Source organism: Poecilia reticulata, chromosome 20, assembly GCF_904066995.2.
Source record: "Poecilia reticulata chromosome 20, P_reticulata-male-v2, whole genome shotgun sequence".
Lineage (NCBI taxonomy): Eukaryota > Metazoa > Chordata > Actinopteri > Cyprinodontiformes > Poeciliidae > Poecilia > Poecilia reticulata.
In genome coordinates this window covers 25,782,609-25,806,723 of record NC_088849.1, presented here as the reverse complement: position 1 = coordinate 25,806,723, position 24,115 = coordinate 25,782,609, and the positions used below count along the sequence as shown (strand labels likewise).

Genomic DNA, 24,115 nt, shown 5'->3' with positions numbered 1-24,115 from the left:
GTTACTCGGTACTTAAGTAGTAATTTTACTTTTTTATTCTAACTAGACTAATTTCTTGGTTGGTTACTTTTTATTTTTACATAAGTAAAGATAAGTTGAAGTACTTCTACTTTTACCTGAGTGCAGTTGCTTTTTGCTACTCTACCAGCTCTGCCTGCAGAATGCATCAGGATTTGTTTTCTACTGAAAATGAATTCTAATAAGAAAGAATTAAAGGGTTTAAACCAATCAGAAATCTGAGGCTTTGCTCCCACCAAGAGCCTCGAGGTCGTCAGGTTTCAGCCCGCAGGCCTGCAGCCGCAGCACGATCAGGGAGACGGCGTGGGACAGGGAGGCGGCCAGCTGCCCGAAGCCGCCAGCGTCCACTTCCTGTGTGAGCCGAGGGTTACAGGAAACGTCCAACACACAGAGTTTAGGCAGAACGGCCACCAGGCCTCCTGAAGGGGAACGCAGACCGAGATGAGCCACCAAGCAGGAAGACATCAGCTGGACCAACGAGGACATGGTTACCCAGAGCAGCAGCGTCCGCCGCAGTGAGCTGACAGGCCACCAGGTGGAGCTCCCTCACTGATGGCTGAAGTTTACCCAGCAGGCTTTGCAAAGTGCCGCCAACGCTGCTGTTCCAGGACAGATCGAGGATCTCCAAGACGGGAACAGAGGGGAGGGCTTCGCCTTCATACGCACAGAGGAAGAACTTTATTTAGGGGTTTCACAGTAAAAGGGGTCTGAATACAAGTGCCTGCCACACTTTTCAGTTTTGTATTTGTGAAACGTGTTAAATGATGCATAACGTTCCTCCTACTTCAGTTACTGTGTTCACAGGTCATAAAGAGTCTCTGAAATCAACTGAAGCTTATAGAAAGTTTAAAGGTGTCAAACTCGAGGTCCGGGGGCCAAATTCAGCCCGCTACATCTTATTATGTGGCCCTCTAAACTTTAGCAGTACGCATAAATAGAACAGGTGTGCACTTCAATATTATTTTATTTAAACGCACAATCAAATTACATCAATGTGAAAAGATGATCAGTATTATTTTCAGAAGAATGCAGAAATGACTTTATTAATATTTTAAGAGTTTTTTAAAACGGTTTCATCAATAAATTCTGACGCAAACGACCCTCTGATAACATTCGATCACGATGTGGCCAACAGGGAAAATGACTGTTGGGTGTAGAAAGACTTTTCCAGAGCAGATCTGGGGAAAATGAACTTTAAGCTGCCAACAGCGTCAGGACCGGACGGTTCTGCTTTTAACCGAAGCCTCACCCAGAGCGGAGACATCGTCCGCGTCCAGCCTGCAGCTGCAGAGCTTCAGCGTCCTGATCCCACCCACATGTTGGAGGTGAGAGGTCAACGTGGTCAGACCGCCACCAATCAGCTCGTTCCAAGAGACATCCATCTCCTCCAGCTGAGGGAGGAACTGGAGCAGCGATGCTGAAAAGGACGAACACGCAGTCAGCGACGGCGTTTATTTAAATACTAATGTTTAGCTTTACTTTGTGACTTTGGAAGGTTTTAAACTTCATACATAAAGAACCGTTATTCTCCAAACCAAGAAAACATCAACATGAAACTACTCCATATGAACAAAGCAAAAAGATTCCTGTAAATCCAGATAAATCGCATGGTTGAAACCTGGACCTGATCAGATCAGGTTTGTTTTTAAACACTGGAGGGTTTTTGAGGCTGCTGGTGATAAAAGATGATCCTTTAAAACCAGAGGTTCCTAACCTGGGTTCGGTCGAACCCCAGGGGTTCGGCGGAGCCTCTGCCGCGGACGTAAAGACACACCTGTGTAAAGTCGTGATGACGCCCCGCTTTGCCATCACTTAAAGTCATCACGTTACATTGCTGAGCCAATCAGAGGATCACGTTGCATTGCTGAGCCAATCAGAGGATCACGTTACATTGCTGAGCCAATCAGAGGATCACGTTACATTGCTGAGCCAATCAGAGGATCACGTTACATTGCTTAGCCAATCAGAGGATCACGTTACATTGCTGAGCCAATCAGAGGATCACGTTACATTGCTGAGCCAATCAGAGGATCACGTTACATTGCTTAGCCAATCAGAGGATCACGTTACATTGCTTAGCCAATCAGAGCTGTGGAGGAGCCCTGATTGAAGGAGCTCCACTCTCAGCAGGGATTTGAACTTATGTCTTTATTTACTTCAGCAAAGCTCACAGTTTTTACCAAATCCTGTAGCTTTCGGTGAACTTCTAAATCTGCTCCTTAGTTGCATCTTTTCGGGGTTGCTACTGCCTCTAGTGGCGTGGGGGTGGTAACACAACTAATATAATTACATTACTAAATCAGAATGCCGCAAAGTCTTTATTATTTATTATTAATTTTTCATTCTCTTCAGCATGTAGAGCTAATTAAAAGACCTTAAAGTGGTTCCAGTTTCTCTCAATGGCCAACCTGTTGAAACTGTGGCAGATTTTAAATATCTTGGGTCGTTCCTGGACAGTCAGATCAACTTTGCTGAAAACACTGATTATATTTTAAAGAACTGATCTCAGAGACTCTAAGAAGAGTTAGTGATCATGGGGCGACCCAACTATGTCTTGAATTTGGGGGGGAAAAAAATCATATTTTATTTATCACTAGGGTTCAGTGAATGTGCATATGAATCTGGTGGGTTCGGGACCTAAAAAAAGGTTAAGAACCACTGATTTAAACACTGGAGGAGTCAAACGTCTCATCATGTCCGTAAAATCAGCTTCAGAAACGCTCAGAGCTCCGTGGTGCTGCTTCCTGCAGACGGTTCAAGCAGCAGTAACTCAGGGAGTGAATACCGAGCTCCAGCAGGTCTGTAGCCGTCAGGTCGCAGTGAGCCAGACTCAGACTCCTGCTGTCCGCTTTCTTCCCCAACCTCTGCAGGAAAACACGGACTCTTCCCCAGCCGGCATCACGCTGGCTCTCCACCGGCGCCGCAGCGCCTGGAAAAAACAGACAAAATCAGCTGCAGCCTCATTTCACCTCCTGTAACTCAGACAGTCTGTTTTAGAGCAGCTAGAAAAATGGAAGGAGAATTACAAGTATTACAGAAACGGTGAGACAAAAGTAAATTATCACTAAATGATGCAAAAGCCAAATTTGTAATATTTAGTAAGAAGTAAATAAACTGATGATAAACAGAAGAAGTGTCTGAAATCAGACTTTTGGAGTAAAAGTCTTCAATCTGCACTGGAAGGTTCATTTTGATGATGTAGAAACTAAAATAAAATATTTTCTAAATAAATAAATCACTGTGTGGAGAAACTATTTGAATTATAACATCGTCTGACTATTTCCACCCAATTAATGAAATATTTCTGACATATTTTAAAGTTTATGATTTAGTGGTAACAAACTCCTTCCAAGGTTTTTACAACAGTGGTTTGAAATTAAACTGCATTAAGATTTATCCATTTAAAGAACTAGAGGTCAATATTAAAACAAGTCTGTTTCAGTCAGACGGATTCAGATGGGAGGAGTTAAAACCGTCAGTCACTCTGAGCAAAATAATTTTACATGTTATTTGCTAAACAAACACAAAAAGGTTTGATTGTTTTATGAGTTTGTCAACAGACTCAGGAAATATTCTGCTGCTTTATGTTGAACAAAGTTAAATAAACTTCCACCTGCACTTTTTCACTTTGTGTTCTCGTAATTGACAGGAATTTAAATATTGTTTCTATTATTTCTCTTTGTCAATAAATGGAGATTCTTTGAAAACTAAATCTGTGATCTTTGGGTCATTTCGATGCGTTAAAACCATCAAAATAAACTTTAATTTCTCACCTGGACTCTGTCCTCTGTTCTCGGGCTCTGCGTCCTCAGGGATCGCCGTCCGCTCTGAGGTTCGCGACAGGAAGCGGCCCAGTGGCTTCCTGTCTGATGCCGAGCGCTTCCTGCGGATCTGACTCATGATGACGTCCAGGGGGGATCGTCTCTGGCCGCCTCCGTCTCGCCCCCGCTGACCCTCTGAGCAAAGGTAGCATCACTCATATGGGGAAATAATTCTTCATAAAGCTTAAAACATGGCCCCAAATATGTTACATAAAAGGCAAATATTCTGTTTTCTTCTACTAAATGTAACAATAATCAGAAAAACTCAACATGATGTGCAGATTATGAGTCAAAGCACAATAACCATCAAGCACAGAGGTGGAAGCATTATGCTGTGGGGTGTTTATGTTCATTTACAGCTAAATGTGTTGCTATTGGTTCTTCCATCCTGACAAAAACCCAAAACAACCAGAATGTGTCTGCAAACCTGGCAACCAATCAGAGCTCAGCTTCTTCTCTGCCAACATGGCATCCTCCAATAAACATGACAACCAATCAATAACTTATAAATATGTTAAATATTCTGTCACTTTTAGGAAGAAAATACTATCAAAGGCAAATATTTTACCTCTTTTTACATATTAATGAGCATTTAGAGTAAAATAACTCCGTTAATTTGATGAATGAATGACTTTTTAAACCTAAAGCACATTTTCAGCTCAGATTAAACAGAATTTTTAAGTTTATTTAGAAATAAAAGGATGAAAATGCAGAAAACTGATAAAAATCCGTGTTGGGTTTCAGCAGATCCTCTTACCTGCAGCCTCCATGTCAGCTTCAAGTCGGAATAGTTTAAAAATAAAGATTTAACTCTGCCGGAGGTTCGGTCCGGTTCGGTCCCGCGGTTCGTTTGGACTCTCACATGAAAACATAAATGACCCAGAAAAAGTCGGATGACGTCTGTATTTCATTTAGTAAAAGGTTCGTTGACAACATTAAAGCGCTTTTAAATCACCTCTTCTGCTCGGCGGAGGGACACCTGTCACCTGGGCGACGTCACGTCTCGTGCTCGTCAGGTGGATCAATCCGGAAGTGCGGCAACTCCTTCAGTAAATGTTTATATCTTTGGTTCAGCTTTCAGGTCAGTGAGCGATGATCGTCTGATCATGACGATCTCTGTCTGTTTATTTATTAAGTTTATGTTGTTGTGAAAATTTAAAGTCGATTTGAGCTGGAATATAAAAAAAAGCTTTTATTTACAACATTTCAGCCCAAATCAGCTTTAAATAAATGTTTAATAGAAGAAAAGAGCAGATTAAATGACCGGAAGTGAGTAAAGAATGAGCCAAATAAACAAAGTTCCACAGTTTACTGAATAATACTGTAAATGTTTATTTTATGGAAATATTTATATTGTATTAAAATAAAAAACAAAAATGTTAAAGGCATCAATAATGTAACAATTACCTTTCTATTAAAAATGACATTTATTAATATATTTTCAGATTTTGCGGTTTCACAGCTCAACCAATCACGTTTTAGCCCCGCCCACTGATTTGTGACGCATTGATTTGACCAATGAAGATATAAACACAGGACCAAATTAATGTAAACTAAAGCATTTTGAGTTTATTTTCGCATGTTGCTGTGTATTTAATGAATTAAAGATAAAAACTTCATTATATTTTATGAATTATAAACAAAAACTGACATATTTTCAGTTTATGAGGAGAAAACGTGGAGAATCCCCGACACTCAGGAGGAAAACCAACAACTTGAAAACTTTAATTCAGTTCTGATGTTTCATGGTTTCATCATAGATCCAAACATGAATTAAAACAGAATCTGGACATTAAGAACCGACTTCATTTATATCTTTATAATAAGACCGAGTCGGGCACTTCCTGTCCTCCAGGGCCGACTTCCTGGAAACGCCACATTCCCCAAACATCAGAAAAATAAATTACAATATATTCGAGTCGATAATAGTTTAAAATATCCAGTCAGAACTAAACAAACAAAATCTTAAGTAGACCAACTAGTTTACATTCTAAACTTTTATGTCAACACGTGATTTGGTCATTTAAACTGCAAATTAATAAAATAAAACTGAATAAATGTGTTATTTAATGAGGAAATAATTTAAAGAGACTCTGAACTTCTGTCCAAATTTATTTTATTGGTTGTGAAATCTGAAGCCAGAAACCGACTGGACTCCTCTTCCTCCTCCGTCCTTCGTCTCCTCAAACGCAGAGGCGACGGCGGCCAGTGAAATGTCCCAGTTGTAAAAACAAAAAAGAAAAATCCTAAAGGAGCGCCGTCGTCGTCTCAGTCGTCGTCGACGGTTGGTGTGATGGTGACGCCTCTCCGGATCTGTCCCCACCCGATGAGACTGAGGGACGGGAAACGGCGTCAACATGTCATTCTGCTGCACGATGCAACTTTTATTAACAATATTTCTCTTTACATATGTTAAAAATATCTGCCTTCTCACAGTGCTAACTAGAAATAACCAATCAGAGCCAGGAGGCGGGTCTTAGCGCTGTCAATCACCCTCTGTGTGGTGAGCAGCTAGCATAGCCTGTTGTGAATGCTGGGCTTGTTAGCATAGCCACAGATGATGGCAGATAAATGGTTTTCCTGTAACTGAGTTCTTGATCGTCCATCAACACATTTAGCAGGAGGTACATGAAGTTGATTGACAGCCCTAAGCCCCGCCTCCTGGCTCTGATTGGTTGTTTTTGGTGCATTTCTTCAGATGTCAATAGTAGTTGAGGGAAGAGATCCAGGTTCTCACTGATCACGTCTCAAACTGTCGTGACTGATAGTTTGAACAAACATGTAAGAAATATATTTAATAAAAATGACAAACCGCAGCTTCAAGGGCAGCATTACGTGTTTTCCAGGCACGATGTGCCATTTTATAGCACAATCAAGTAACTATGCCAACTCCTGTTATAGAATATGCTGTATAAATCAAATATTACCCGACTTTTTAATTTAACGCCTTGAAATTGGGCTCCGTCTCTTTAAACTCTCCTGCTTTCTGAAGCTCCGCCTCCTCTGTTAACCCTTTAACAACGTTTTAGCAGCATTTCACTGAGCAGTAGCTCCTATGTTGAGCTCCATAAGGTGTTTGCTAATTACTGCTGGCTAGTCTGAAGGAACTGAGTGTGGGAGGAGCTGCATCTGGAAGGCGGGGCTACGTCCACCCAGGCGATTTGCAGCTGAATGGTTGCCATGGAGATTAAAGGATTTCTCAAACATGCATGAAGGAATCAAAGCAACACTGCAGGGAGAAACATTACAGCCTGATGTAAAGCTCTAATCAGGAAGTGGATTTTAAATGACACTGGCCCTTTAAATCGTAAACGTCTGGGTTGTGCTGCGTCTCACCGCCAGTGCTTCTCGACGCGCCGGCTGAGCGCGATCTTCTCGCCGACCTCGGTGCAGACCGGGTTGGTCAGGACGATCTTGGCCAGGTCGGCCTTCACGGCGCTGACGCGGCCGCCGGTCGACAGCGAGCCGATGTTCACCATCAGAACCTCGTTCTTGGACAGCTTCTGGACCTGCGGGCCGGAGAAATCGAGTCAGAGACCGGAGGAGGCTGGACCGCGTTTCCCATGATGCACAGCTCACCTTGGCGGCCTTCTTGTCGCCCTCGGTGCGGACGCCCAGCAGCCGCCGCAGCAGGAAGTAGGAGATCTCCAACTCTGTGAAGATCTCAGGCAGCGCGCCGACGGCTCCCAGAACCTGACCCACCATGCGGTCGGCCCGGCACAACGTCGGGTCGATCTTCGTCCCGACACCTGCAGACACCGACCCGTCATTCACACCCAAAATCCCAGAATTCACTGCTTCATACTGTCATTTATATCAATACTCAAATTAACTTAATAGAACCGGGACAGAGGAAAGAAGGAAGGACAGAAAGAAGGAGACAAAATAGGAAGGAAGGACTGACACAAAGAAAAAGAATGAAAGAAGGAAATAAGGAAGGATTCAAGGTAGGAGAAGATGGAAGGAAGGAAGCAAAGTAACAAGAGGAATCAAGTTAGAACATGAAAAAGTGAGGAATTAAAGACAGAAGGAAGGATTCAAGGGATGAGCTGAGAATGGAAGGATACAAGGAGCTAAGGAAGGACAGAAGCGCATGATGAAGGGAAGGAATGAAGGGAGGAAGGAAGGAAAGACAAGTTAGGATGAAAGAAGAGAGAGAATCTCCAGACATCTGGGCTGAACGACACGTCGTGTTGATCCAGACTGCAGGAGTCAGACAGACTCCATGGATCCTCAGATGATTCCTGTTGCACTGTTCCTCCATAGAGGAGTCCGGTTCTGGTTCTGGTTCTCTCACCGATCAGGCCTCCTGGGGCGGCGTACTGCAGGTCGTTGTGTTCAGCAAACAGAGACACGATCTTGGAGAAGATGGGTTTGCACATCAGCTTCCCCTCCTGGTCCTTGGACACGATTCCGGGCCGGACCTCGATCTCCTGACCCACCTGCAGGACGGACAGACGGACGGCGGTCAGATCACACTGTGACATCACAGCCGGCGACTAACGCTGCGGCCCTGACCTTCAGAACGCCCTTCAGGATGCTGCCTCCGGCCACGCCTCCCTTCAGGTCGTCCACCTCGCAGCCCGGCTTGTTCACGTCAAACGACCTGATGACTGAAGCCGTTTACGTTAAAAAACACGCCGACGGAAACAGGAAGCAGCGCCGGGTCCGTTCTTACCGATGAGCCGCGGCTCGGAGATGAAGTCTCTGATGGGAACGGGAATCTTCTTCACGATGTACTCACAAACAACCTCGATGTTGTACTTGAGCTGCGCAGAGATGGGAATGATGGGAGCGCCCTCGGCAACGGTTCCTGCAGGAGAAACAGGACAAACGTCAGCAGGAGGAACGTTAGCAAGAAGAACGTTAGCAGTAGAAACGTTAGCAAAATAAATGTTAGCAAGAAAAACAGGACAAACGTTAGCAGGAGGAACGTTAGCAAGAAGAACGTTAGCAGTAGAAACGTTAGCAAAATAAATGTTAGCAAGAAAAACAGGACAAACGTTAGCAGGAGGAACGTTAGCAAGAAGAACGTTAGCAGTAGAAACGTTAGCAAAATAAATGTTAGCAAGAGAAACAGGACAAACGTCAGCAGGAGGAACGTTAGCAAGAGGAACGTTAGCAGGAGAAACGTTAGCAAAATAAATGTTAGCAAGAAAAACAGGACAAACGTTAGCAGGAGAAATTTCATCAAGAAAAACATCAGATGATTGTTAGCAGGAGAAACATTAACTTTAAGTCAGTGATCCAGCAGTTCTTGTTTTCTGGGGTAGAAATTTAGTGTGACACAAAAGCGCATTTTTCTTGGTGACTCCTCAAAATAGGAAAGACAAGAGAACATGCCATTCTAGTAATGTGTCAAACAAATGTGGAGGTGAACCAATGGGAGCCAGTAGAAAAGCTAACGCTGAGATGTTTAGGCAGATTTAGCTTCTGTCCAGCCAACACGGTGGCGGCCCTGTGGTGCTGAGGGGAACCCACCCTGCACGAAGGCCAGGATCTGCTCGTACTGCTCCTTGGCCTGGCTCTCCTTCACCAGGTCGATCTTGTTCTGCAGGATGAGGATGTGCTTCAGCTTCATGATCTCTATGGCAGCCAGATGCTCCGACGTCTGAGGCTGAGGACACGACTCGTTCCCCGCTGGTCGGACACAGAACCAGAACCGGTCACAACCGGACCCCCTGCTGGGGGCGCCAACGAGCCGCAGCGTCTACCAGACTCACCGATCAGCAGGAGGGCGGCGTCCATGACGGCGGCGCCGTTCAACATGGTGGCCATGAGAATGTCGTGACCAGGACAGTCCACAAACGATACGTGTCTGTCGGAGACAAGAGAGCTTCAGTCAGAACCAGAACCAGCTGACCCGTTTAAACTATGACCAGAACCAGCTGACCCGTTTAAACTACCACCAGAACCAGCTGACCCGTTTAAACTACCACCAGAACCAGCTGACCTGTTTAAACTACCACCAGAACCAGCTGACCCGTTTAAACTACCACCAGAACCAGCTGACAAAGTGTACAAAAGAAGAATAAATGTTACAGATGTTAAAGATTATTAATCTGAACATTAGTATGAATTTAGGTGTGATGCAAATCAGCATCAACAGGAATAAAACAGACCACAGAAAGTCATTCTGCTTGTTGACGTCAACTTTAAAATGCCCAAGTCTCTGCTGCCAATTGATTACATTTTTTTCTGCGCTCATTTATAGGTTATTTATTAATATATTTCATGCAATTGGTTGTTACTTATTTGTTTATATCTAGTCATTTTGAATTGATCACTCTTAGATGTATATAAACATTTTTTATTTATCACCTATGATGGAGAAGCTTTCAAGCTTTCAACAAATAAGCAATTTCCCCTTGGGAATCAATAGATATATTCTATTCTAATCTCAATATTACTGATTATGTTATTGATGCTGCTATTGGACCAACAGGGCTTCAAAATCCAGTCAAAGTATTTTGAGCGACTAATTTTTCATTATTAAGAAATGGAGGTGAAGCAATAAGTAAAATTGTAGAAACAATAAATTCTGGGAATGTATTTCAGTTAAGTTACTCTGAATCCAATAATTACTTTAGATTCGAAAAACAAACAAATAACGATGATGAAATAAGTGGCACCCTATCTACATATAAATCTATGTTTTGAAGCTCTGAAGCGGCTGGGAACGGCCTTACCGGACCAGTTTGAAGTTGCCCTTGGTGCCGGAGATGTCTGTGGGAAACTCGTCGGGGGTGCTGCTGCCACACGACCTGAAGCACTCGGGCCTGGGGCAGCCGGGGTCGTCCAGCTTGTAGACCTGCAGCAGTAAAGACGGAGCGTAAAGAGAGAGACGGCAGCCACACGCAGCAGGAAAACTGGATCCTGAAGCTTCAATGACAAAGATGGAGGATGGATGGAGATTCAGGATGTCTACATGTTCCAGACTAACCTGGATTTATTAATGAATCATCGTAATTAAAAGGAAGAAACCTTAGCGTTAGCATATCCGAGCTTGATGGTGATGTTCCTCTCCAGCTCGTTCTTGAACCTGACGGTGTGAACGCCGGAGATGGCCTTCACTACTGTGGACTTCCCGTGGGCCACATGGCCGATGGTGCCTTCAGGAACCAGAGAAAAAAAACTGATTTTAATGCCTTAATCACCGACAAGGAAAAATGGATTTGAATTCATTTATCACTGAGAATAACGGCGGGGAAACAGAATGAGTCCAGTACCGATGTTAATGGTGGCCTGTCTGCTGATGATCTCTGGAGACAGAGGCGTTAAGGTGGACACGTCCTGCAGAGGGACAGACAGAGAGACAGAGGACACAGTGAGACACAGAGAGGGATTAGCAGGAAACAGCGGCTCTCATCAGATCTCTGGGAAATAAGTCAGGACTGTTTTGATCTCAAGTGGAGGAGTTTAAGTATCTGGGGATCTTGTTCACGAATGAGGGAAGAAGGGAGATCGACAGGCGGATTGGGGCAGCGTCTGCCGTGAAGCGGGCGCTGTACCGGTCCGTCGTGGTGAAGAGAGAGCTGAGCCAAAAAGCGAAGCTCTCGATTTACCGGTCGATCTACGTTCCCACCCTCATCTATGGTCATGAGCTTTGGGTCATGACCAAAAGAACCAGATCACGGGTACAAGCGGCCGAAATGGGTTTCCTCCTCCGCAGGGTGGCTGGGCTCTCCCTTAGAGAGAGAAGCTCGGTCATCCGGGAGGGACTCAGAGTAGAGCCGCTGCTCCTCCACGTCGAGAGGAGCCAGTTGAGGCTCGGGCATCTGGTCAGGATGCCTCCTGGACGCCTCCCTGGTGAGGTGTTCAGGTCCCACAGGGAGGAGGGGAGACCCAGGACACGCTGGAGGGACGATGTCTCTCTATGGCCTGGGAACGCCTTGGGATTCCCCCGGAGGAGCTGGAAGAAGTGGCTGGGGAGGGAAGTCTGGGCCTCCCTTCTGAAGCTGCTGCCCCCGCGACCCGACCCCGGATAAGCGGAAGAAAATGGATGGATGGATGGATGTTTTGATCTACAGAAACTAAACTACTAAAACGCACACCAGCATTTTAAACCAACTGAGTTTCCAGGCAACATCCGGGCAGCAGAGACAATCCTCCACAGCGACATGTCCCAGGATGATGCTATCAGTTGTTAGCTTTGCTAATCACCTCCTTTGCTTTTGCTGCTCCTCTAAATCTCCGTCTGGCTGACAGAGATGTTGGAGTCGGGGATGGATGGAAGAGATGGTTTAAACTTCTTCCTTTTCTCCCTGGTATATTTCGCCCACCAGGGAACCAGACGCATATATCGCGTATGCTTTGATCTGACTTTGACTAAGACTCATTAGCGGTAGACGATCCTCAGTGGAAACCAGTCATGTCAAACGTAACCGACACTAAAAACAGAGGTTCGGAGACTCTGAAAGTAAATATTTCGGTTGGCAGAGGAGCGGCGGAGGGGAGCTCCGTTTCCCCGCTGGGCCTGCCGTCATGCGCCGGGTGGAAGCGGCGTTGCTCCGGCCACCGTTCACCCCAACCATTTCCGCGTTTTCCCCGACTTTATTTCAGCCAAATAACCGTCCCGGAGTACCAGCCAGGGGACCGTGAAGCTGTGGAGGCGGTTAAAAGGAGACTCACCAACGTGCTGAGGTCCTGTCTGGCCAGGTGAGGCTGACCGAGCGTTGTACCAGACTCATCCCCCGCCATCTTGGATGAAAAGGGAACGGAAGAGGCGGCGGCTCTGCCTGATCAACGGAAAAAAAAAAAAATCACTTCATTATTTTTTTAGTAATCTATGTATTCACTTTTACCCCTGGTTAATTTCAAAAGAATACGAACCGGTTGAACTAAACCGATAAGGAAAAAATCATAAAGATTTCGCTGCTTTAAAGACAAACTCCTCCGCGTTAGAGAGACGGGGTCCTTTCTGAACGGCTGATGCAATTTATCACCACCGCGATAACAGCTCAACCCGGGTTTCCACCCCTTATTCCTCATTAAGACCCGCTTTTTATGGAACCTAAACATTTCTCTGCTAGCCTACATTATTTAAATAGAAGTTTATTAAAATAAATGTCATGCTTCTCATGTTTGGGGTCCGTCAGTAGAAAGTGACGTCATTTTACGATTTGTAGTTCCCGAAAGGCCATTTTGTAGTTTTTTATGTCGATGCTAAATATTTCTTTTTTCGTTTACTGTAAGCAAAAATATCCTAAAAAAAACAGAAACCAACTCTTGAAAACATCAGTCTGTGTATAGTTAATCTACATAAAGTGTTTCAGTTACTGAAATAAATACACGTTTTTATGCTATTTTAATTTAATGAGTGGGTCTGGAAATAGTTTTTCCTCTCCATTTGTAGTGACACATCTTCTTTACACACACGATCTCTGGCGCTCTGCTCGCCGCCCTTCAGTTCCGCCCAGAAGGGAAATGACGCCGGTGCAGAAGATGGAGTCCGTAAATCCTGTGGGCTGCTGTGGTTCTGGAGCCATCTAATTCAGAGCCGTGTCGGGGGTCCTTTCGTCCGGCAGATGGATTACCGTCGGGATCCGGCAGTCCACCGCTGCCCGCCTCTCTCCTGATCCCGGAGCTGAACCCCCAACTTCATGTCCGACGGAGCCAGAGCTGCCTGGTCGAAGAGGGGTTGTGGGGATTCGCACCGCCGAGGTGAGACGGCTGGATCTTAGCCGCTAAGCTAAAGCTCGTCCCCCGCGTTCAACACTGAGCCTCAGACGGGCGCTTTAAACCGTCTTCTTCCAGTTCAAAATGCTAAAAACGAGCTTCTGTCGGCGGCTGTGAGAGTCGAGGTGACCCGCTGTGTGGAGCCTTTGTTTTGGAGCTCTGGTTTCGGCATGAAGCAGAGCTGCAGCTCGCTGGAGGAATGAAAACACCCGGGGGTCTGTAACCCTGAGCCGGTAGCTCAGGTCCGCCATCCTGTAGTAGGGTAACCCAAACACCTACACGCCACTGTGGGTCAGGTGTTAGCCTGGTCCAGAAGCCTCTGTGGGTCAGGTGTTAGCCTGGTCCAGAAGCCTCTGTGGGTCAGGTGTTAGCCTGGTCCAGAAGCCACTGTGGGTCAGGTGTTAGCCTGGTCCAGAAGCCACTGTGGGTCAGGTGTTAGCCTGGCCCCAAACATCCAGGTTCCACTGTGGGTCAGGTGTTAGCCTGGTCCAGAAGCCACTGTGAGTCAGGTGTTAGCCTGGTCCATAAGCCACTGTGGGTCAGGTGTTAGCCTGGTCCAGGTTCCTCTGTGGGTCAGGTGTTAGCCTGGCCCCAAACATCCAGGTACCACTGTGGGTCAGGTGTTAGCCTGGTCCAGAAGCCACTGTGAGTCAGGTGTTAGCCTGGTCCAGAAGCCACTGTGGGTCAGGTGTTAGCCTGGTCCAGGTTCCTCTGTGGGTCAGGTGTTAGCCTGGCCCCAAACATCCAGGTACCACTGTGGGTCAGGTGTTAGCCTGGTCCAGAAGCCTCTGTGGGTCAGGTGTTAGCCTGGTCCAGGTTCCACTGTGGGTCAGGTGTTAGCCTGGTCCAGGTTCCACTGTGGGTCAGGTGTTAGCCTGGTCCAGAAGCCTCTGTGGGTCAGGTGTTAGCCTGGTCCAGGTTCCACTGTGGGTCAGGTGTTAGCCTGGCCCCAAACATCCAGGTACCACTGTGGGTCAGGTGTTAGCCTGGTCCAGAAGCCTCTGTGGGTCAGGTGTTAGCCTGGTCCAGAAGCCTCTGTGGGTCAGGTGTTAGCCTGGTCCAGAAGCCTCTGTGGATCATGTGTTAGCCTGGTCCAGAAGCCTCTGTGGGTCAGGTGTTAGCCTGGTCCAGGTTCCTCTGTGGGTCAGGTGTTAGCCTGGTCCAGAAGCCTCTGTGGGTCAGGTGTTAGCCTGGCCCCAAACATCCAGGTACCACTGTGGGTCAGGTGTTAGCCTGGTCCAGAAGCCTCTGTGGGTCAGGTGTTAGCCTGGTCCAGGTACCACTGTGGGTCAGGTGTTAGCCTGGTCCAGAAGCCTCTGTGGGTCAGGTGTTAGCCTGGTCCAGGTACCACTGTGGGTCAGGTGTTAGCCTGGCCCCAAACATCCAGGATTACTTTCTAAAGGAAAGAAAACCTTTCAGAAACCAGCCCAGAGTAGACAAAGCTGATAAATGACAGATTTCTCCACTAAAAACGAGACAAAAACACAGTGGAACATGATTGAGTCAGGAGTACTTTCTACAGGGAACTGAAGAGTACACAAAGGAAGCTCCATTTAGAAGACATTGCTAAAGACATGAGTACTCAGACAGGAGCATTTTCTACAGGAAAGAGGAAAACAGATTTTCTTTCTGTTTAGCAGCAGTATGTCAGTTTCAGAAACTCTGAACCAGGAATACTTTCTATTGGGAATATGAACAAAGAATGCAGAGATTTAGTGGCACCAGTTGGTTTGTCTTTATTTCTTCTCAAAACAGATGGAAAGTTGAGCATTTCTTTTATTATAAATGAAGGATCAACTCGGATATTAGTTGTTTTTAACTTCCTGTTTCTGTCCCTTTCCGTCAGAACCGGGGAAACATAAACACAGGAAATGCGAGCGGTCTCTTAGCGCTCAGCCGTCACAGCCTGCGATCGTTCGGCCGGGCTCCAAAAGGTACGACCCGCTGACACACACACACACACACACACACACACACACACACACCCTTCCTCCCTCCAGACTGCTCATCCTTTCTACCACTCCTGTGTGATTTTCTGTCATTTTCTTTGTTTTGGGATGTGAAGAAAAAACTGTTTCCAAAGTAATAATTTATTTTTCAGAGCTCTTGAAGTTGATATTTGTGATTTCTGTTCTCATGGAAACCAAATTAAGCTGATATTTTATTGCGTAGATAGAAGGTTTGGCATATTTTAACATATTTATTCAGCCAAAATGTAAAGAAAAACTTAAAAGTTTGAGAAAATGAAGGCAGAGTTTAGTTTCTCCGTTTCCTGTTGACTCCTCGGCGCCACCTGCTGAGCTCAGTTCCTAATTCTGCAGCAGGTTGCTTCTCTTCCACAGGCTGCTGGTAGCCTGAGGTCCTGACATGACCAACATGGCCGACACAAACACGTCAGCGTAGTTTGAATGAAACCTTTATTAACTGACTAGTTGTTGACAGTCTGAGCTCAGTTTGTTGCGTCGCTCTTTTACCAGCAGCTGATTAATGAAACAATAAACATTAATGGATGAAACAAACTGGTCCAGTTTTATGGTGACACTTTCTACTGTGAGCCCAGTGTCACCTTCTTTCTTGACGTGTTCAGCCGCGCTGTGACCCGGTGACCTTTAACCTGTTCTGGCTCTGTCGTTCAGGTGATTGGCGCTCACTAAAGGGAGTTTGTTAGCATCTACTGGACACAAGGGGCACTGTCCTCTGATTGGCTCGGACAGCCCCCTCTGACATGCCCGTGGCCAATCAGAGGTGAGTGTGTGTGTGTGTGTTTGCTGAAGCTCTTCCTTCCACTGCGTTTTCCCGCCTCTGCCTGATGCAGCGCTCACACCAACCAGCCTGACTCCATGTCTGTCTGTTTCCTGACTCCTCTGTTCCTCCGTCCTCCTCAGGTGTGTTATGTCGGGGGGAGATGTGGAGGTGTACCTGTCCCAGGTGCATGATGGGAGCGTGTCGTCGGGTTTCCGTGCTCTGTACGAGGAGCGTCTGCTGCTGGACGTCACGCTGCTGATAGAGGAGCACCACTTCCAGGTAGCGCTCATCGACCCAACCCACTGGATCGGATCAGATTTTTCTGCTCCTGCTACATTTAACATCCACTCTTTGGGAACTTCCTGGTCATTTATTGTTGTTATTAGCAACAGGGGTGATGTCACACTGTGTGTGTAGAGAATTGGCTGTAAAGCAGTAAAGTGTTTAAAAACTGAGATAAATAATCAGGAAGTTGATGTTTTAAGCAGCAATTAGCCCAGTTAGCATTAAATAACAGATTGAGGCTTTGCTGAAAAGAGACGTGGATTTTATTCTAGAAACAGATTCGTTCTTGAAATCAAATGTTAATTTTGACATCTGGAATAGTGACTAATCAATAACTGAAATAATCATCAGCTGATTTAGTAATCAATTAAAAGTTAACTAGAGGAAAGACTCTGAAAACATGACATTTGCTGAAAGAACAACACAGTCAGAGCAGAAATTAACACGAAACTGTACAAAATTATGTAAATTTTACATTTAAGAAAAACCCAGACTGTCTGTAAACATGTTGTCAGAACAATCAATCACCAGAAGCATTGATTAGTCAGTCATTTTATCACCAGAAGCATTGATTAGTCAGTCATTTAATCACCAGAAGCATTGATTAGTCAGTCATTTTATCACCAGAAGCATTGATTAGTCAGTCATTTAATCACCACAAGCATCGATTCATGGTCAAAGAAACTGTTATAGTTTATAGAATAATCTATTTGCCACTGAATAATTGATTAATTGACAGAACTATCGATTAATCGTCAGACGATTAATCTTCATAATACAAAATAGTCGATTACTATTTAGAAGACTCGATCATCAGAATTAAAAATAGTCGATTAATTGCTAGAACAATTGATTAATTGATCGTCAGAATAGTTGATTCATGGTCAAAGAAACTGTTATAGTTTATAGAATAATCTATTTACCACTGAATAATTGATTAATCGTCAGATTAATCGGTTTCTGCCAGCTGTAGCCGTGGATCCCGTGTTGCTAGGACGGTAACTAAGGTGTGCTGACTCCGCCCACAGGCCCACAAGGCGCTGCTGGCCACGCAGAGCGACTACTTCCGGGTCATGTTCACGGCCGACATGCGGGAGCGCGACCAGGATAAGATCCACATGAAGGGGCTGACGGCCGCCGGCTTCGGCCACATCCTGCGCTTCATGTACTACGGCTCCCTGGAGCTCAGCATGCCCACCGTGCAGGAGATCCTGCAGGTATCCGGGCCTCTCCGGTGCCTCCCCGGTGACTCCTGAGAAGCTGAAACGTTAACCGTGTGTGTGTGTGTGTGTGTGTGTGTGTGGCTGCAGGCGGCCATGTACGTCCAGCTGACGGAGGCGGTGGAGTTCTGCTGCTCCTTCCTGCTGGCCAAGATCTGCCTGGAGAACTGCGCCGAGGTCATGCGCCTCCTGGAGGACTTCAGCGTCGGCGTGGAGGGCGTCCAGGAGCAGCTCGACAACTTCCTGCTCGACAACTTCGTCCCTCTGATGAGCCGAGCCGACTTCCTGTCCTACCTCAGTCTGGAGCGACTCCAGGTAGACGGTCTGAATTACTGAGTGGAGGCGATTAGCATTTAAAACCGTTTGAGATATAAAACTGTCGGCATCACAGAGTGTAGAGATGGAATCAGAAACATTTCTGATCAAAGAGCGACGAGGAAAAGGAGTGAAAACAATTAAAGGTTCGATTTGGTATCAAACTCCATCACAAATCCGATTATGATGCATTAAATTTAATTACTTTAGTTTAGATTAACTGCCTGGTTTTAAAAAAATCTATAATCGATTTACGATTCCTAGGATTTTGTATCGCAGTGTTTTAAAGTTGGCCGCCAGGGGGCGCTGTGGCGCGCCAGAAAATGATAAACTTAATCCCATAAAGTGTTTTAATCTTTGATTTTTCTGTTATTTAATCCTTTTCTAAATAAAATCTAAAGTCATTTATTTAAGTGTAATTTTCTGTTTTGCTCCTGAAGCAACAAATAGAAAAGAAAAAGAGAAAAAGAACCAAATTCTGCAACAAAACATGGAGAGGACATGAAATAAAACCTGCTGATTAATGAGGTTAATTAAAGCAAATTTAATATAAGTAAATTAATAATAATAAACGTAAAAATTAGCAGTGATGGTCATATTGCTAAAAACATTCGACATTTAAAACGCTCAGAAACTACTGTATGAAATATAATTAATATAAAATCCTGCATATTTTCTCATAATTTGGATTTTGATGAAAAACTGAACCATCTGGTAATAAAATCTAAAATCAGAAGCAGATTTGTGCTAAATGAGTGTAATAAATATGAATAAATAACCTGGTGATGTTTCTGTCAGTCGGTTCTGGAGCTCGGTGTCGTTCGGGTCGGTTCTGGAAGAGTCTGGGAATCGTTTTTCCTCCTCTGATGTTTCTCTCGGGTTTTCGGCGCAGGCCTACCTGAACAGCGACGCTCTGAGCCGATACCCGGAGATCGAGCTGTACGAAGCCGTCCAGGCGTGGCTGAGACACGACCGGCGGCGCTGGAGGCACACCGACACCATCGTGCAGTCCATCCGCTTCTGCCTCATGACGCCGGCGGACATCTTTGAGAAGGTGAGCGCCGCGCCGTGCTTCGCCGCCGCCCACGCTCAGGTTTCTGTCTCCTCAGGTGAAAACGTCGGAGTTCTACCGCTACTCCAGGCAGCTGAGGCAGGAAGTGGACCAGGCGCTGGGATATTTCCACGACGTCAACCAGCAGCCGCTGCTGGAGACGCGCTCCAACCGCATCCGCTCCGTCCGGCCGCAGACCGCCGTGTTCAGGGGGATGATCGGCCACAGCATGGTGAACAGCAAGATCCTGCTGCTGCAGCGGCCAAAGGTGAACCAACGCCGCCGTCTGATTGGTCCAGTTTGTTCAGCTGCTCTGATTCATTCATTGGTTTAACCTTCATCGTGTTTTACAGTAAAATAGGCTTTGAATCCGTTAACAGGCCTTATTGTGGTTCATTCACTATAATTAATAGTTTTATTCAGTTTGAACCCAAAGTGATGATTATTAAAGTCGCCGCCATAAAAATCTTGTAACAGATTTTTGCTGATTCCTCATTTCATCAGTGTTGGTTGGTTCATGTCGGTGTGTAGTTAAAGTCCGGGTCGGACCAGCCGTGTCCGCTAACCGCGCCGCCGTCTGTGTCTCAGGTGTGGTGGGAGCTGGAGGGCCCTCAGGTGCCGCTGCGACCCGACTGCCTGGCCATCGTCAACAACTTCGCCTTCCTGCTGGGCGGAGAGGAGCTGGGGCCCGACGGAGAGTTTCACGCCTCCTCCAAGGTCTACCGCTACGACCCGCGGCAGAACTCGTGGCTGCGCATGGCGGACATGTCTGTTCCCAGGTCAGAGGGCCTTTCTGTGAACTTTGACCTTTGCTCTGAAAGCAAACAATTCACCTTTAGCTTGAAAGTGATGCTGAGAGGTTCTCCATCCAATCAGAGGAACTTTGGTGAGTTCCTGACCGTTTGGTTGTCTGCAGGTCGGAGTTCGCGGTCGGAGTCATCGGGAAGTTCATCTACGCCGTGGCGGGCCGAACCCGAGACGAGACCTTCTACTCCACGGAGCGCTATGACATCACGGAGGACCGCTGGGAGTTTGTGGATCCGTATCCCGTCAACAAGTACGGCCACGAGGGAACCGTCCTGAACGGGAAGCTGTACATCACCGGCGGCATCACGTCCTCCTCCACCTCCAAGCAGGTGTGCGTGTTCGACCCGGGCCGGGAGGCCGGCGGCGGCGGCGGGTCGGGCGGGTCGGACTCCCACAGGACGCGCTCGGCCCGCGGGCCGCTGCTGCCCGGGACCCACGCCAGCTGCTGGGAGAACAAATCCAAAATGAACTACGCTCGCTGCTTCCACAAGATGATCTCCCACAACGGGAAGCTGTACGTGTTCGGCGGCGTGTGCGTGATCCTGCGGGCCTCGTTCGAGTCGCAGGGCTGCCCGTCCACCGAGGTGTACGACCCGGAGACGGACGAGTGGACCATCCTGGCCTCCATGCCCATCGGCCGCAGCGGCCACGGCGTGGCGGTGCTGGACCGGCAGATCATGGTGCTGGGCGGCCTGTGCTACAACGGCCACTACAGTGACTCCATCCTCACCTTTGACCCCGACGAGAACAAGTGGAAGGAGGACGAGTATCCCAGGATGCCTTGCAAACTGGACGGCCTGCAGGTGTGCAGCCTGCACTTCCCAGAGTACGTGCTGGAGCACGTCCGGCGCTGCAGCTGAGGTCCGCTGCACGTTTTGTACCGACGGACTGTCCGCCTGGCGCCGGAACCAGGCGGTCCGGGAGGGACGACCCGGCGACCGGCGCCGACCCACAGGTGAGGCGCCGGGCGGCTCGGCGTTTTCAGTTCTCAGAAAATTAAAGGAGAAAATGATGTCAGAAAACAAAAAGGTTTCATTCATTTACGCCTGGAGGGAAGAACCCAGCAGAACCCGGTTCTGGTTCTGGTTCCTCCTGAACACCGTCGATCCATAGCTTAGCTGAAATGCTTTAAACCCCAACAACACGGATCAGAAATCCTCCGTAGCGTAGCTGAACTTGGTGGTTCTGGACTCGCCTGGTTCCGGTCCAGTAAACGTCTCTCTGCTCCCGCCACACCGAGGGGAACCGCGGCGTTGGATCCGTTTCCTGCTGCCCGTTTGGTTTCGTTTACATTCCTGCACTTTATCGGTTCTCTGAGTGTAAATAGAAACGGACCCGGTTCGACCCGAGATCTGGGCTTTTTGGGCCATTTCAGCAAATCTGGACCTCATTCAAGAACATTTGGCCTTTATGGGAATAAAGGTGATATAATCACTGCTGACACTTAAATACTGATGATGTGTTGAAATGAAAGAGTTTGGAAATAAATTAAAAATATCATTAAAACTACGAGAGTTAAAACTAAATGTTTAATGTAAACCAGGAAAACTTTTATGAGATAAAATGAGATAAAACTAATTTATCCTTATAATACATAAATATTATAAGGATAAACTTTCTCATTTTAACAAGAAAAATAAAAGTATTAAAATTAGAAAAGCTGTCATAACTTTACAAAACTAGAACATTTCCAGTTAAACTCGTTTAATCGATAAAGTTTTATTTGTTTCCTTTTCTAACAGGAAAAGTTTTAAAAATCCTGTTAAAACCAGATATTTGTCCTGAATTTACTTGCGTGTTAAAACGTTTCCATAGCAACAAAACTTGTACGTTAATAAAAGTTTTATAATCTGCTCTCCGCCAAAAACATCAGCTGGTCTGTTTTTGCTTTATTAAAATATGCAAAACTAAATACTGAAAACCAAAATATTTGAATATACTTAACATATTCAAACTGACACCAGTATTTATATTGTATTGTAAGTTATGACGTTTCCATAGTAACAAAATCGGTGGTTACGCTAGTTGCGGCTAACCTGATAGCTTGATTTAGTTTAACTAGAATTTTACTTGACTTCTTATGTAAATAAATAAACTGAAAAAAAAATAACTTCAGGTAAGTTTAACCTCCATATCTTCAGTTATTTGAAACAAACAGAGGGATCCAATGTGCTAACGTTAGCTTTAGCTCATAATGTCGCTACAGCTATCTTAGCAGCTAGCTTTAAATTGTCTCGGTTAGTTTTTAGTTTAATAACCACTTAAAAATATATACAATAAATTTTAAAATTTAATGCGATTGAATCTCAAAATTTAGCTTTAGATTTTTAAAATGTGTTTCCACCATAAACTGCTTTAACTGCTTTGTTGTATAACTGTGGAAGAACATTGTATAAATTATAAATGACCAAACATCAGCAGATAAACCTACCTTTAGCTAATGCTAACTTCAGCTAACCTAGGTGTAGTTAGCCACAGCTAACAGTTAGCATTCACTTCAATTGGTATACAAACACTAACTTATTTATTAGTATACTCATGCAGGGTAACTTAAAAATAAATATATTTACACCAAATAGACACAGCTAGTTCAGGTTAGCAACAGTTACTTCATTTGGCCAACACAGTTTATTTCGCCATAATCTTTCCTCAAATTTAAAAGTTGTGTGTTTATTATTTACAATAACATTTGGTAAAATAGTTAAATCAGAGCATTTTGTCACGGGAAAAGTGATTCAAATGAAATAAATCTTTGCTAGAACAGAAATATTTGTACTTTGTCATTAATAACTATTCTACTTATTTAATTATGTGAAATGGCAAAACAATACATCTTTTTACCTAATTGAATCTCATTTACAGTTAAGGATAATGTTAGCATGTGATGCTAACATTAACGTTAGCTTAATCTGCTATGTTAGCTGCTGGCTTTCACTTGATTCAGCCTGAAAACTTAATTTATCCAATTTTGTTTTTTTTCCCTAAAACATGTTGATAAATTACAAGTTAAAAAATATAAAATGTTTAATAGTTTAATCGTGTAAACATTAAAAAATATCAAACTGTTGTTGATCTGATCCTCTAGGTGTAGAATTATTTATTATAATGAAATTTAAACTGTTACTTACAGGAAATCAACTACAATTACGGTTAGCTCACTTAGCTTTAGCATTGGCTAGCTAAAACTAGCTAGCTTCACATTAGCTGTGATCTCAATTTATCTTCCTCCATCCTCGTTTTCTTCTTAGCATTTTGGACACAGCTGCTCACTCGTTTGGTCAGACATGTTGGTTTTTGTGCCAAAATAGACGAAGAAGAAGAAAAACAGTTTCTAGTTGGAGGATCTTTAAGTTTCTTTGCCAGATTTTTCATCTGTTTTTCTAAGATGTTCTTGTTTGAGGTCCTTTGGTAATTTACCTCGGCTAAATGATTACCAGCCTTCGTTTCAACAAAAACCGACTGTTTTCATTTCAGATTATTTAATCTGTCAGATTTAATCCCGCCGCTCGCTGTCTTAGATTAAAGCTGTACATTTCACCCTCCAGGCCACGTAGCTGAGCTGACGACCAGCCTGTTTTTATTTTGTTTTATTTTGAGCTAACTGTGAAAAGGGCTAGAGCAAATAATGACGCCGTCACGTCTTTCTGCTGCGTATTTATTTAATTTATGAGGTAGTGCTTTTCACTGAGCTATGCAGTATTAGGAATGTTTTTAAATTTCACTCGCAGCCCGGTCGTTTTTCATCTCCATCCTGCAGCAGCATGTGAATTTCTCCGTTTTATTTATTTCTCTGTTATTGATGAATCGGTAAAGTCGGAACAGATTCACTTCCTGAATCTGTTCTGACGTGAATTATAAATACAAACGGTCATCCTGGAGCGTTCATCCCTTTACGTTTCCTCCGGGTCGCCGTTAATCGCCGCTCCGCTCCAACGTCGCTGTTTGAAGAAGAAACTTGTAACCAGTGCAGTTCAGCCGCCCCCCCTGAGGAACTCCGCCATTCAGTCCGCCATCTTCCCGCCCGTCCGTAGGAAAAGCGATCAGAGGACGCTGAAGATGAACTGTACGGGGAAAAGAGATAAAAATCTGAATTACATATCTTACTCTGAGTAGAAACTCTTTGGAAACAATTTGTAACCTTTCCAGAAATAAATGTTCATACTGGTCAACCTCCA

At 45.2% G+C, this 24,115-nt stretch overlaps 3 protein-coding genes across 5 annotated transcripts in view; 1 reads left to right on the top strand and 2 right to left on the bottom strand.

Moving 5' to 3' along the window:
- Positions 1–4,931, bottom strand: part of lrrc31 (leucine rich repeat containing 31) — a 7,691-nt gene extending 2,760 nt beyond the window's left edge. The window contains exons 1-7 of one of the 2 annotated variants that reach the window (XM_008396901.3): positions 4,795–4,931; positions 4,597–4,696; positions 3,792–3,974; positions 2,804–2,947; positions 1,268–1,435; positions 511–672; positions 255–437 (exon numbers count right to left, since the gene is read on the bottom strand). In XM_008396901.3, coding sequence (XP_008395123.2) covers positions 255–437; positions 511–672; positions 1,268–1,435; positions 2,804–2,947; positions 3,792–3,974; positions 4,597–4,609 — 853 coding nt within the window. In that variant the 5' untranslated portion in view covers positions 4,610–4,696; positions 4,795–4,931. Of the gene's footprint in view, positions 1–254; positions 438–510; positions 673–1,267; positions 1,436–2,803; positions 2,948–3,791; positions 3,975–4,596 lie in introns of both variants that reach the window. The other variant, XM_008396900.3, reaches the window with a different exon arrangement.
- On the top strand, positions 3,874–24,115 carry klhl15 (kelch-like family member 15). Of its 2 annotated transcripts, XM_017301814.2 has the most exons (10): positions 3,874–3,984; positions 15,364–15,451; positions 16,154–16,262; positions 16,403–16,541; positions 17,576–17,764; positions 17,858–18,082; positions 18,975–19,136; positions 19,192–19,401; positions 19,722–19,912; positions 20,050–24,115. In XM_017301814.2, exons 3-10 carry the CDS (start codon positions 16,243–16,245, stop codon positions 20,798–20,800), a joined length of 1,887 nt encoding a protein of 628 aa, XP_017157303.1. In that variant the 5' UTR covers positions 3,874–3,984; positions 15,364–15,451; positions 16,154–16,242; the 3' UTR covers positions 20,801–24,115. The 2 variants fall into 2 exon arrangements, with proteins under 2 accessions (XP_017157303.1, XP_008395119.1); XM_008396897.3 differs by lacking the exons at positions 3,874–3,984; positions 16,154–16,262 and adding an exon at positions 13,214–13,502.
- eif2s3 (eukaryotic translation initiation factor 2, subunit 3 gamma) lies at positions 5,939–12,791 on the bottom strand. The gene is made up of 13 exons (XM_008396899.3): positions 12,672–12,791; positions 12,471–12,577; positions 11,069–11,132; positions 10,824–10,951; positions 10,529–10,650; positions 9,563–9,657; positions 9,321–9,479; positions 8,518–8,652; positions 8,358–8,452; positions 8,137–8,281; positions 7,419–7,588; positions 7,176–7,348; positions 5,939–6,171 (listed from the first exon to the last, which is right to left on the bottom strand). The coding sequence occupies exons 2-13, from the start codon at positions 12,537–12,539 to the stop codon at positions 6,108–6,110; spliced, it is 1,419 nt and encodes a 472-aa protein (XP_008395121.1). The 5' UTR covers positions 12,540–12,577; positions 12,672–12,791; the 3' UTR covers positions 5,939–6,107.

What these genes read in the sequence shown, in the direction of transcription:
- eif2s3 (XM_008396899.3), bottom strand. Translation starts at nt 12,539, where the DNA reads ATGGCGGGGGATGAGTCTGGTACAACGCTCGGTCAGCCTCACCTGGCC. An exon ending in TCGGATATGCTAACGCTAAG is followed by an intron (nt 10,651 to 10,823) that starts GTTTCTTCCTTT and finishes TTACTGCTGCAG; the next exon opens with GTCTACAAGCTGGACGACCC. An exon ending in CGCCGCCCTCCTGCTGATCG is followed by an intron (nt 9,480 to 9,562) that starts GTGAGTCTGGTA and finishes GTGTCCGACCAG; the next exon opens with CGGGGAACGAGTCGTGTCCT.
- klhl15 (XM_008396897.3), top strand. Translation starts at nt 13,442, where the DNA reads ATGTCCGACGGAGCCAGAGCTGCCTGGTCGAAGAGGGGTTGTGGGGAT. An exon ending in GTTCGGCCGGGCTCCAAAAG is followed by an intron (nt 15,452 to 16,402) that starts GTACGACCCGCT and finishes CGTCCTCCTCAG; the next exon opens with GTGTGTTATGTCGGGGGGAG. An exon ending in CGGCGGACATCTTTGAGAAG is followed by an intron (nt 19,137 to 19,191) that starts GTGAGCGCCGCG and finishes CTGTCTCCTCAG; the next exon opens with GTGAAAACGTCGGAGTTCTA.